Source organism: Xiphophorus hellerii, chromosome 8, assembly GCF_003331165.1.
Source record: "Xiphophorus hellerii strain 12219 chromosome 8, Xiphophorus_hellerii-4.1, whole genome shotgun sequence".
Classification (NCBI taxonomy): Eukaryota; Metazoa; Chordata; class Actinopteri; order Cyprinodontiformes; family Poeciliidae; genus Xiphophorus; species Xiphophorus hellerii.
Genome location: NC_045679.1, coordinates 16,752,835 through 16,764,898, shown reverse-complemented (window position 1 = coordinate 16,764,898; position 12,064 = coordinate 16,752,835). Strand labels below are relative to the sequence as shown.

The 12,064-nt window shown below is 41.0% G+C and overlaps 1 protein-coding gene across 8 annotated transcripts in view; it reads right to left on the bottom strand.

Moving 5' to 3' along the window:
- Nucleotides 1-12,064, bottom strand: part of dnm1a (dynamin 1a) — a 51,815-nt gene that overhangs the window by 3,978 nt on the left and 35,773 nt on the right. For 6 of the 8 annotated variants that reach the window (XM_032570692.1, XM_032570691.1, XM_032570695.1 and 3 more), the window contains 6 exons: nt 3,371-3,480; nt 2,567-2,678; nt 2,298-2,312; nt 1,352-1,522; nt 1,008-1,249; nt 465-668 (listed from right to left, as the gene is read on the bottom strand). In XM_032570692.1, coding sequence (XP_032426583.1) covers nt 465-668; nt 1,008-1,249; nt 1,352-1,522; nt 2,298-2,312; nt 2,567-2,678; nt 3,371-3,480 — 854 coding nt within the window. Of the gene's footprint in view, nt 1-460; nt 669-1,007; nt 1,250-1,351; nt 1,523-2,297; nt 2,313-2,566; nt 2,679-3,370; nt 3,481-12,064 lie in introns of those variants that run through there. The other 2 variants (XM_032570697.1, XM_032570698.1) reach the window with 2 other exon arrangements.

Sequence of the window (12,064 nt, the reverse complement as noted above, 5' to 3'; positions counted from 1 at the left end):
AGTAGAAACAAGAGGCAAGCGGCTTTAAGACAATTAGCTGTAAAATCATTAATAAATCACAAACACAGGAAAGCACAAGGGAAACATAGAGGCCATGGACACCAGGTGAAAACAATTATCTGATGTGATGTAAGCATGGGTGCAAATAATAAGTTGTTTGTAATTTGTAGCCGATGAAGCATTACTGTGTTTAAAGTTCACTTAATTACAAAATAAAAGGAAAAAATGTAGTCGGTATCACTTAAAATGTATCTACTTCTAACCGTCTGCCTACTTCATCTACTATCCTCTATCACAAAGCCAGTACTCTCTAGGTTCATTTACCTCATTTATTCCCTCATCCAGGCATCTTCACATTCCCCTGACATAGAATATCATAAATATGGGTTGAATGTCCAACTTTTTTGCAACATGTTTCCATTTCGGGCTCCTGGGTTTAAAAGGCTTCTCGTGTTTCTACTCACCTTGGCACACTGGGGGGCGCGCGGTTAGGCCGGGAGGGCACGGTGGGAGGTGGCCCGCCGTGAGGATCTGGAGATGCTCCAGGGCGAGACGGTACAGGGGGGCCCCCAGCAGGAGGAGGTCCCGGTGGGGGTCCACGGGAGCCTGGGCGAGCTGGTGGGCCCGGTGGAGCCCTGCGATTTGGAGTTGGACTGGTTGCTGGAGACCTGGAGAAGAAATGGAGACGGGAAATAAAGAGTTTTTAGAAAAGTACCGATCAAGCCGACCTGTAGATTCAGATTTTCCAGAGAGGCTCGAATTATATCTTGACTGCACAAAAGCCTTAAAATGCTAAGATGAGGTTAGCTAGTTTATTTATTTGAGCTAGGCCTATCTTTGGAGGTTGGATATGATGCTTGTTTCTTAGGTTTTTCTGAAAAGTTGATTATCTGGCGCTTTCTTTATGTTTTGAAGTTGACCCACCTGTAAAAAGTTAATTTGCACAGATGACAAAATATTCCATTTAAGAAAAGATTCAAACTATCTCACGTTTATGTCTGACATACCTTCCTCCGGATCCACCGCGTTGGACCTGCAGCCAGGAGTCATCCACCGGAGGCGGCATGGATGTGCTCACTGTGGTTGTGCTGATGTCGCCGATGATGCTTAGCGCCTCCCGCAGGGCGTGGTACATCCTGAGCATCTCATCGCGATGCTGCGCCTGCTCCTGAGACTCCTCCATCAGAGTGTTCTGGTCACCGCATGAGTAGAGCTGGGCCAGCAGCTCAGCGTTAATGAACTCTTTTGTCTTTAAAAAAAAAAAAGAGCAAAGATTTAAAATGACTTTTTTTTTGCACTTTTAATCTTAAAAGCTTTTGTTACGCTCGCAGAAGTCTCGCTGACGACTCACGTTGTTAATCATGAGATGCATCACCGTCTTCGGGATCAGGTCGCGCACGGTCTTGTTGACAATCGCCATGTAGGAGTCGACCAGGTTGCGGATCGTCTCCACCTGCCGCTCCAGCTGAGGGTCCATGCTGTGCATGAAGTTGTCTGAGCCGTTTTCATCGCTGCCTTCACTCTGCGGAGATAAATTAGAGATGATTCACAGGAAGCAGGACTGTCAAAAACCATAAGTCAGGCATGCGGAACGGAGGACAGTGGATGTTTTATCAACTTGCAGCTTGAAAACGTATCGTTTCTTCACACTGAATCTCAAATGCAAACAATGCGAGCAAAAGGTCATTCTGCTTCCAAATGAGTCTGCTGTAATAGTTTGTTTTGGTCCGGCATTGCAGTGAATTTTACTGGTGTTTCATTTTTAAAGTGGGTGTTTTGACCATAGCTATAATTGACAACAATAGCACTTAAATAATTTACTTGCATGCTGAAAATCCCTGCATGTAGGAGTATCTAAAGCTAAATCAAATAGAAGCACAAGCTTAGAAGGAGGTACACACTTCTAACAACAATGTTGTAAGTGTGTTCATATATTTCTTTAGACTGCAATAAATGTGTTTATTAGATTTATTTGAGTTCTGCAACAGGATTACAATCTTTCATTTTTGAAAGAACATTTGAAAGCGCAGTAATTATGCATTAATTACTTTGACAAAAAACCCAAAACATTTTTCTCTACCCTGAGCAAACATAATTATGTTTCCTGAATTTATGATGTATTCTTATTCATATTAAATATCCTCATTATTTTTGAAATACCTACAGTAGTTGAAATTGTGGACTACCTTTACTGATTACTGTGAGTTTAAATGAAAAACAACGTTCAAAAAAGCTCATAAAAATGTGTGTGAATGATAAAAAAAAAAAAAAAGAAACAGGTGGGAAGGATACTGTACCTTTCCTTCCTTCTCCTACGAGGAGCACAACAGCATTGCAAAGACATTAAGAAGGACACACAACATGTCAGGCATGACAACAATGAAACCGACGATGCAATCGATGAACATTTTCTCCACGTGTGCAGTCTGAAAATTTTCAAATGTGAAAAAAATTGGAAGGATTCTATAGGTGCAAATGTTGCATGTTTTAAAGGAAATGCATACATTCTTTTTAATACTCATGATTATATTCACGTCATTGTGGTCAGTAAAGACATTAGGCTTACGGTGACGCGTTCAGGATAAACTCCAGCTCTGAGGAAGGAGGCCTTCCAGGCATCAACATCTTCCTGGCTCTCACAGGCCAGCTCCAGCTGACGGTAGTCCTTGTACACGTTTCTGTGGATGCAAAACCGTGGGGCAAAGGATGCAACCTGAGCAACTTCACATATTTCAACTGAAAATATAACTAATATAAAAACAACCTTGTAGACAGCACACTTTTATTTTGAAAGCTGCATTTTTTTACTGCATCAGATATATTTTTCCAGCTGTTCGCATGCTACGATTTGTAAACCTAGACACAAATATTACTATTTGTTATTAGCCGTTATTAGCCAGTAACGAATTGTGCTTATTGAACTAAGGTGCAACTTAGTTTGTTTAATAAGTGCTCAATAAGTATTTACATACTCTGTGGTCTTTGCACAAGTATTTGCACAATTTTTACTCATTTTATATAACATTACTACAGATATCTTCACAATTTTGATGTGCAGGTAACAAAACTCTGCAGTTTTATTGTAAATAGTCTATCAAATAGACATCTACTTTTGGAACCCGTAGCACATTCCTTTGGACCAGAATAGCTATTTTTAATAACTGCACAAAACTTATGTTGCAACTTAATGTACAGTTTTTATATTCTCTTTTCAATCTCTCCAATGTGGGACAATAAAGGAATTTCTTTTCTATCCTAAACAGATGCTTCTGCCAGCTGCTTCCTTATGTCAGAACTCTGAATGTTGCCTGGTGGATTTTCTCACATCACTTTATTTGTGTGTAGTCAGTGTGTTTTTGGGTAATGGCACCTCTGCTCAGTGTTGAAGAGAGCAAAGATGTGCTTGCTGGACATGAAGCCCTTCTCCACATCCCGCAGCTTCAGGTTGTCCACTGGAAGCATGTACTTCTTCTCCTTCTCCTGCAGGGGGCGAAAAAGGAACACTTTGATGACAACAATGGATGCAACATGTACAGAGGAGTATAGCAGCACAAATAGTGCTTAAAGGTTATGCTGCTGCTTTGGCAATGTGAACCCAGTGATGACTGCAGTGTTAGGGACGGTTTAAATGTTTTTGAAACATAAAGAAGAGGGGAAAAAATCGAGTAAAAAACTCAAGAGACTTTGTGCTAAGTTCCCAGGCTGATGAACTGGGACCAAGACAAAGGAGCCTCTGGTTTTGATTACAACTTTGCGTATTCAACTCACACACATATATAAAAACACAGCAGAGACTCGAAATGTCTTGTACTTGTAAATCTGCACACAACTATGAGGTATACAAACGCCCAACTGCTGATGTATCAGGGAGGGAACCTCAAAGTTAGTCACCTCAGTCGGAGACATGCCGGCTCTCTCTAATTCACACAAATGTTGTGGTTGAACTCCTCAGAATCTATTGTTGGAAAGTTTGTATTTTTTTACTACACACAGTAAAGTAAGAATTAACAAAATTGCATGCTAAAAATAAGCCAGGGTGACAGTTTCTAAAAACATGCATTCAACGCACACACATACGCTGCTCTTCTTATAGTAGTCTCTAACTAACCTTAAAACCATCTGGAAGGCTAACCGCAGGCGTGCCCTGCCCAACCATGTGTGTATGTGTGTGTGTCAGAGTTAAGAAGGAATAGACGCAAGGGATTTCATGTGAGACCAAACTCCTTCATCAAAGGATTTATGACCTGAGCAGCCAAACGGTCATATCCCCTGAATCCATGTCAAATCTCCACAGACACACAAAGAAACACATAAACACACGTTTGGCAGTGCCAGCACTTCTTGGTGTCTACTACACACACTCACACACATATAAGAAAGAGAAAAAAAAAACAAAAATCAAGCAATCGCCTATACTGCTCAATGCTGACATCATCATTTATAGCACTGGTGAGTATCCCACTCCCATTCTCTCCACCCCCCCTTTTTCTCTTTTATTTCTTTTGGTTCAGCATTTCTCCTTCTTGGCCTTCCTCGTTCTTTTATTTTCTTTTCAGTTCCCTTGTTCCCCTCACTCTCTGGCTTTCCCCTCTCCCGGGGAGTGAGCAGCCTTGGACTGATTCATACATTTTCCTTTCCTCTGGCCAGTAAATCCAGTCAGGAGAACTGGAAAAGATGGAGGAGGAGTGCAGAGGACTACTGGGTGTCTAGATGTTGAGGGGAAAGTAAAATGAACAAAAGCAGACATAAAGAACTACAACTGCTGGGATGTTTTGCTAGATTTGATGTTTGATTCAGAAGGTATAAACGGCGTGGCAACATGGCAGCATCATATCAGACTATTGTTTTCTTTCTGACAACCGGTCAATTTTTAAGGATTTCTTTTGCTAGCGTGTGTTCAGGGTTGTAGACTGAGTGCTTTCTCACATGCTCCCGTAAACTGAAAGTCAGCGTGAGTGGGCAACGATACAGATTTCAGACGTTAAGCACACTCACATGGACACATGGGAAAACAAACAAAAGCACGCAAGCACTTTATTTGACCTTAGTCTGTAGAATGTAGTCTACACTTTGGGACTGATTCAAGCAGACAGATGCAAAGGGGCGCTATAGGCTGACTTATAAAAGTTCTCAGTTCCAAATTTTATAACTGAGCAACCAAACGCTTTTCTGCATTTTGTTGGAATTATATGAGACACAAAGTGGAGCCTACTTGTAAAATGGAAGAATGATATGTGGTTTTCTATTAAATTCTAATAAAGTGTGACATGCATTTGTATTCAATTTCCCCGAGTCAAAACTTTGCAGAACATAGTGTTAATGCAACTGGAGCTGCAGGTCTTTTGGGGTACGTCTCTACCAGCTCTGCGTATTGAGAGACTAAATATTTGCCTTTTCTTCCTTACCAAATAGCTCAAAGTCAGTCTGATTCAGTTCTGAACTTTGACTGGGCCATTCTAATACACGATTGAGCCTTAATCTAAACCATTTGATTACAGCTAAGGCTTTATATTCAGTGTTGTCTTTTGCAGATTTTGATAGATTTTCTTCTGGGACTGCTCTACATTCGTCTTCCTCCATCTTCCCATTAAATCTGCTGATGCTGACCCTCACAGCATGATGATGCCACCACTCTGTTGCATGTATGTGATGGTGTGTTGGGCCAGTATTTTGTTTAGTTTTTTTCCTATCACACAAAAAATCTTTGCATGAAGGCCCTATGATGGCATCATGGAAAAGGAGAACCTTGATAAATTTTTAAGTCTAGCAGTTTGAATCATTTTATGACTTCCTTTTCAACATTTCAACCTCTGAGGGCTTCAAAGAACAGATGTATCTCCAATGAAAATAAATTATGCACAAATGGACTCCACTTACCAGTAAGGAGAGTGCTCAGGGAAGGTGGTTGCACTGGATTTAATTTAGGAAGATTAAATAGAACTGAATTCATGTTTATTTGCAAGAACCATTAAAACCTGCTTTAAGTTTTATTTCAATTTACTGTTATGCACAACTTTGTGTTGGTCTATCACAGAAAATACCACTGAAACGCAACCCCGTGGTTATCTGATACCCAAACTTTGACTTCCAAGTCAATATAGACTTGGAAGTCTGTGTTGACTAAACCACTAATCTGGTTTTTGGAGTGGACTCTTCCTATTTCAATTTTTCTTTTCAGTGTTCCTTCATCCATAAGTACACCCCAGTCAGCGCATGTTGTAGTTGTTGTGTGAATAAAGTGTAGTTTGCATGGATCTGTTGTGTGAGTGAGTAAAAGCTCATTCATTAAAGCCAGAGGAAGTTCCCTCCTGCATTCATACATGCATTTCGCCCTCATGCTCACCATTCAAGAAAAACCCAAAAAAAAAATAAAAAAAATCTGAAAATCTGAAAAGCTCAGGCACCGTTTCTGAATGTTAATCACACATAATCACACGTGGAAACTTAACACCCCACAGAACACGCATGTGTACACGGTGACCTTACACATCCCGGAGCCAATTAACAAATCGGAGTTGATTGGTTGGTAAAAAAAAAAAAAACAACAAAAAAACGAGAAGGCGCTTGTTTAATGCCTTCACGTTGTTTTAAGGGTCTGCACGCTCGGTGTGTGTTTGTGTGTGTGCGGTAACGTGCGCGTCGATGGGAGTTTGATAGAAAAGTCCTGGTGACTTGGGCCGTTCATCAAAGCGATGTGGAGGAGCCGCACGGCATCTGGGAGCAATAACGCTGCCTCTAACCCTTCATTACCACAAAGACCGGGCCCTGGGTGGCAGCCAACGGCAATTTTCACAACCCTCCTCCTCACCTCCCTCCGTTTTTTCTTTCCCTCCATTCTTCTGCCATTCCCCCATTGAGTTGTGTCTTTAAAAAAAAAAAAAAAGTTTAACACAAAGGGTAGTTCTGTTGTTCCGACATGATGTGGATGCAGGAGGAGAGTTAGTTAGCGAGGATAATGAACCCGCTTCAGCTGGTGAACTGGTGGAAAAAACAAAAAAGAAGTCATTTTTTACCACTAGGAGACTTTGCAAATGTGATAAAGACTAGACACTAAAAAATTAAAAACGACAACAGACCTGTGAGAAAGAGCAGAGGGAACATCTGAGGAAAACTTAATTAGTCTTTATACAGTTTGGACTTTATTTAAAGTGAGACCACATGTTTACAGCATTTAAATCAGGAACAGAAAACCTTAGCGGAGAGAAGTCCAATGGGAAACTATTAAAGTGGAGCTATTTCAGGTTCAAGTGTAAAAACTTGCAGCTGTTTATGACTCATCAGTCTGCAAGGTTTGTTCAATAATCCTCCTAACAAATCACCTTGGGCACCGGACCAGTGTCCACACACTCTCTAATAGTCCATCAATTATAGTAAAGTGTTACCTGATAACACGGCAAGAATCCTCCCCACTGGTCTGCAAGCTGCCGCGTCCAGATTCCCGAAAGCAACAACATTGAAATCCCACACATGATTGATTGAGTTTCGGCTGCGTGCTCTGACTGTCTCGGTCTCTCCTCGCCTTGTTTCTCTACTCTTCCTGCGAAACCAAGCGCAACAAAGAGCAAACTCCTACATTAGGACAGGAAGCCTGATGTGCAACAGCTGGCAGAACCCAATAGGTCATTCTTCCTGTTTAGTGACTCACTCCATGAATTTGGAGGAGATACTGTACAGGATTTACATACAGAGGAAGGAAGGAAGGAAGGAAGGAAGGAAGGAAGGAAGGAAGGAAGGAAGGAAGGAAGGAAGGAAGGAAGGAAGGAAGGAAGGAAGGAAGGAAGGAAGGAAGGAAGGAAGGAAGGAAGGAAGGAAGGAAGGAAGGAAGGAAGGAAGGAAGGAAGGAAGGAAGGAAGGAAGGAAGGAAGGAAGGAAGGAAGGAAGGAAGGAAGGAAGGAAGGAAGGAAGGAAGGAAGGAAGGAAGGAAGGAAGGAAGGAAGGAAGGAAGGAAGGAAGGAAGGAAGGAAGGAAGGAAGGAAGGAAGGAAAGGAAGGAAGGAAGGAAGGAAGGAAGGAAGGAAGGAAGGAAAATATCTGTTTGTTTTTCCTTGCTCTTCCAGTTCAGTAAAACACTTTTATCAAATTCCAGACTTTTCCGGGCTGATCAACATGTGTGATTATTCATATCTGACCATCAAAACCCTAAGCAGCAAATAAAAACCTGAAACCTCTGCCATGGCAACACCTCCACCATCGCGATGCTCGCCACATGTGTGTTTGATGAAGACCAAGTGTTCAATTAGTATTTCTGGCTTACCGGTTTCACTGATGGCTAAAGCTCACACTAAGACGTTCGCTGTTCTATGACGGCATGAAATCTGAGAAATATTTATAGTCGCCTTTCAGAAAGTCACGTAATCACAGCATCAGAGGTTCCTGTATTTGTATTACTCTGTCAAAATGATGAATGGCAAATGTGGAGAGTCTCCTGGTTTATACACAAGAACAAATGTGAAGTGTCTGTTGCACAGTATAAAACAAAACAATAGTGATAAAATGTAAAACTGCAGAAAAAAAAGAACCCAACTCTCGCAACAATGTGTTTTTTGTTCTTTTACTTTGCTTTTGTTTACTGTTCTGGTATCTTTTTATCATTTCCCTCTCACATGTGCTTTTTATTTAAGCATACTGAAAAATAATAGTTTTTTCCTAAATAATCAGATTTGTTAAATGTCACATTTTTATGTTAAATAGTTTACTTTTACTGTGATTTGAAAAAAATGTTTTGCTGTTTGTCTCAGATTCCCCCCAGCCCCCCTTTCTTTTTAAAAACGGAAAAAAAGAGAGAAAAAAAACTACTTCTTCTTAGACTTTTAAATTTCCTAGGGTTTCTTCATAAAAACCACATTTGCAAAATTGGTTGAAAAGTAAGAAAGCATGCAGCAGTGTAAATCGAAAAAGTGCAATTTTGATCTGAAATAAACAAAAGTCACAACGTACTGAAGTAAAACATCCACATGTGTAAGCTAACCTGAGCCTAAAATGCAAACAAACTTTGAAGGCACACATGGTTTTCATGGTGCACCATTTTTGAAAAGGTTTTCGCTTAACTTGCTTCATATTAGAGTTCTTGCATGCCTTTCTAATGTGCCGGAATAAAGGTTAAAGTATAAAAAGATGGAGCAAAAGAAGTTACAAAGAGCAATAGCTTTTAAGGTTTTGTTATTTTTTTTCAGTTAAATGACAGTGGGAGTATAGATTTGGCTTATTTCATTTGTAGTTTAGCTAACGACAGTTTCAAATGAGGATTGGGAATTTTTCTTCTTCTTGACCTTATGCATTTACAGCAAATCCAGGGTTGTAAAACTTCGTTTATGAGCAGAAAAATGTCTCACTTGTGTCAAACTGTTAGGATCCAACAGTACGTCATTCTCAAACTCATGGAAAAGTCAGTAACTGAAACGAGGTGTAAAATTTCGTATATTATGTAAGCTTGAATTAATAAATGGAATAAAAAAAAATAGCAAAGGAAAGAAAAGTTATATGTTGAAGCTTCACATAACACTAACGAAAATCAAGTTTCTCTAACCTCCAACTTAAGATTTATTTGATTCAAAAATATTTGAGTGAGATCTCATTCAGCAACAGAATAATCGAGTTACTAGGCTTTTTTCACCCCAAGAAGCTTTTTATTTAACTGTTCCACGCTCTTGCTTTTCTTTCTTTCATCTAACACTACATTTTTCCTTAAATTTCTTATCATCTATCAAAATATTTTAAACATTTTTTCCATATCTATTTCATTCCTTAATGTGGTAGAATGACTTCACACCTACAAAAATGTGGGAAAACTCATGTTTATGCCATGGATATTTCACAGGAAATGTCCTTGGCTTATTTCCTGTGAAACATGTCTGTTGATTTTTCCAAATGTTTTAGACTGTTGTCCTGCTGAAAGAAAAAACATTAATGATTTCTCAGTTGTCATAAAACTACCAGATTTTCAAATTAAATATTTTTTGTACTTAAAATAACTCATGATGCTACTGTAGCAAGTTTCCCTGTGCCTTTTTGAAATTCAAACAGATCATCACAAGTCCTCCATCATCCTTAGACATGAGGTGCTTTTTTTTCCATGTCCATATTGTATTTTTTGTGCCAGGTCCTCTTAAAGTCTTAATGCTATTTAGAGAAATTGTCTCATGCCCTGTATTTAGCTCCATCTATCCTTAACATCAACTCTGACCATCTTCTCTGTCCCTTCTGAAGAAAAGCATACCCACAGCATGATGTGGCCACCACTATGTCTCACTGTACAGATGCTGTGCACAGGATGATTTCACCATCTTATACATGTAGAAAACATGTATACATGTATGCCTTACATGGCTTGTAGGAAACCAAAACGGGGACCTTCTTGAGACTTTTTGTTATTTCTGTCCTGTTAGGGCCAGATATGTTGAAGGCGAGTTGCCCTGGAGCTCATGGCTACCACTCAGTTTGGGCTTGTAGTCATGTCTTGGTTCTTCCATTTTTCTGATGATGGCTCCATGGGATATTCAAAGCTTGAGAGGTTTTCACAGAACCCACTGATTAATTTTTAAAACTTCTTCTTGCCGATGTTGACAAAGACTTTGAGAAGGAATCTGCTTTGCCTGGTCATCCAAACAGTGGAAACAATGCCGCTGCGACCACAGAACTCCTCCCTTCTTCCCAGTAAATTCACTCTTTCCAGTCCCCAAACCCTGAACTCGGCGAGGCCTGATTTCTGTCATTCACACCCACTCTATTGCTACCAGTGCTCGCTGGGAATCATTTTGTCTGCATTCCTCTTTTATTTCCTCTTCTCCTTCTGAAAAGTTCAGAAAGTCCAAGGTGGAAGTAAGACTGCAGAATAAAGTGTGTGAAACAAAGAAGGTGAAGGAGGCAAACATTTGGTGCTCTCTTCCTCAGCATCTCTTCCTCTGGTTCTGATTTACTAGTAGAATGTCAACCCCTGAAACCAGTACCCCTCTCACCCCACCCTCCCGCCGCCACCAGTCCGGCTGGAGAGCCGCATAAAGGGCTCTTTATTCCAGTCGGACAGGGAGAGGAAATCAGCTTTAGAAGTAAAAACAGAGGGAGCAAGAGTGAGATGGAGACCACAGGGCTGCACATCTGGAGTTATTACAAGGCTCCCTCCCGCTTGCCAAGAAAACGCCGACATTCCTGCCCTCACTACAAAGACCGCGGAGCCTCCGCTCTCATTCAGCCCCACGACTCTACACACATCCATCAATCAAACGTCAAAAATAAAACCAAACACGTATATGCTTCAATGTACAATAAGCACGGGACTAAAAAGAAACACATATGTAGGTCTCAGAGAGGAGTCATCCTGCCCACTCTATAAAGTTCCCTCCCTTCTGCCGCAAATCCTGCACTCCCTTCCCAAAACTTTACAACGCGCACGCCAAATGAAAGCATCTCACTTCCTGTTCACCTTTGACCTGCCACTTTCTCCCCATAAACCAGCGAAGAAAGAAAAAAATCAAAAAAAGAGAAAGAGAGAGGTGAGGAGGTGGTGAGGGGGTTACAGACGGGAGGGGAGACAGAAAGAACGATGGAGGAAAAGGGAAAAATGGGGGGCCGGGAAGCTCCACCTCTTTTCTCCTCCATATCTCCTCTCTCCCTCACTTCTTTTCTCCTTCTGCCTCTGGAAGCAGGAACTCGGCGGCCAGTCCCTCTGCCACGTCGAACCTCCAGCCGGTCCAACTTCCCCGCCGAAGGAGAAACCTTCGCTTTTCCTTTTTCCTCCCCTTTTCTCATGTTGGACAGATGCGTTTTAGGCAGCGCTCTGGCGTTAAACGTGAGGACAGGGAAGCTGACTGACAAAGGGTGGCTCAACCAGAGGAGATGGGGAAAACAACAAGATGAAGACCCAAAGAAGAGGAAGAAGATCAAGACGTTGCAGGTATTCCATCTTCAAGAGACTTTTTTTCCAATAGTTTCGGCATGCTAGGAGACAAGAGTGCAGTTATTCCAGTGTTTCAGTGGGATCTGCAGGAGGAAGTTGAGCGGGATCTCAGCTGACCACAAAAATTCTTATCCAAGCGAGAATGAGAGTCTGAAAACATTTAAGTGTTTTT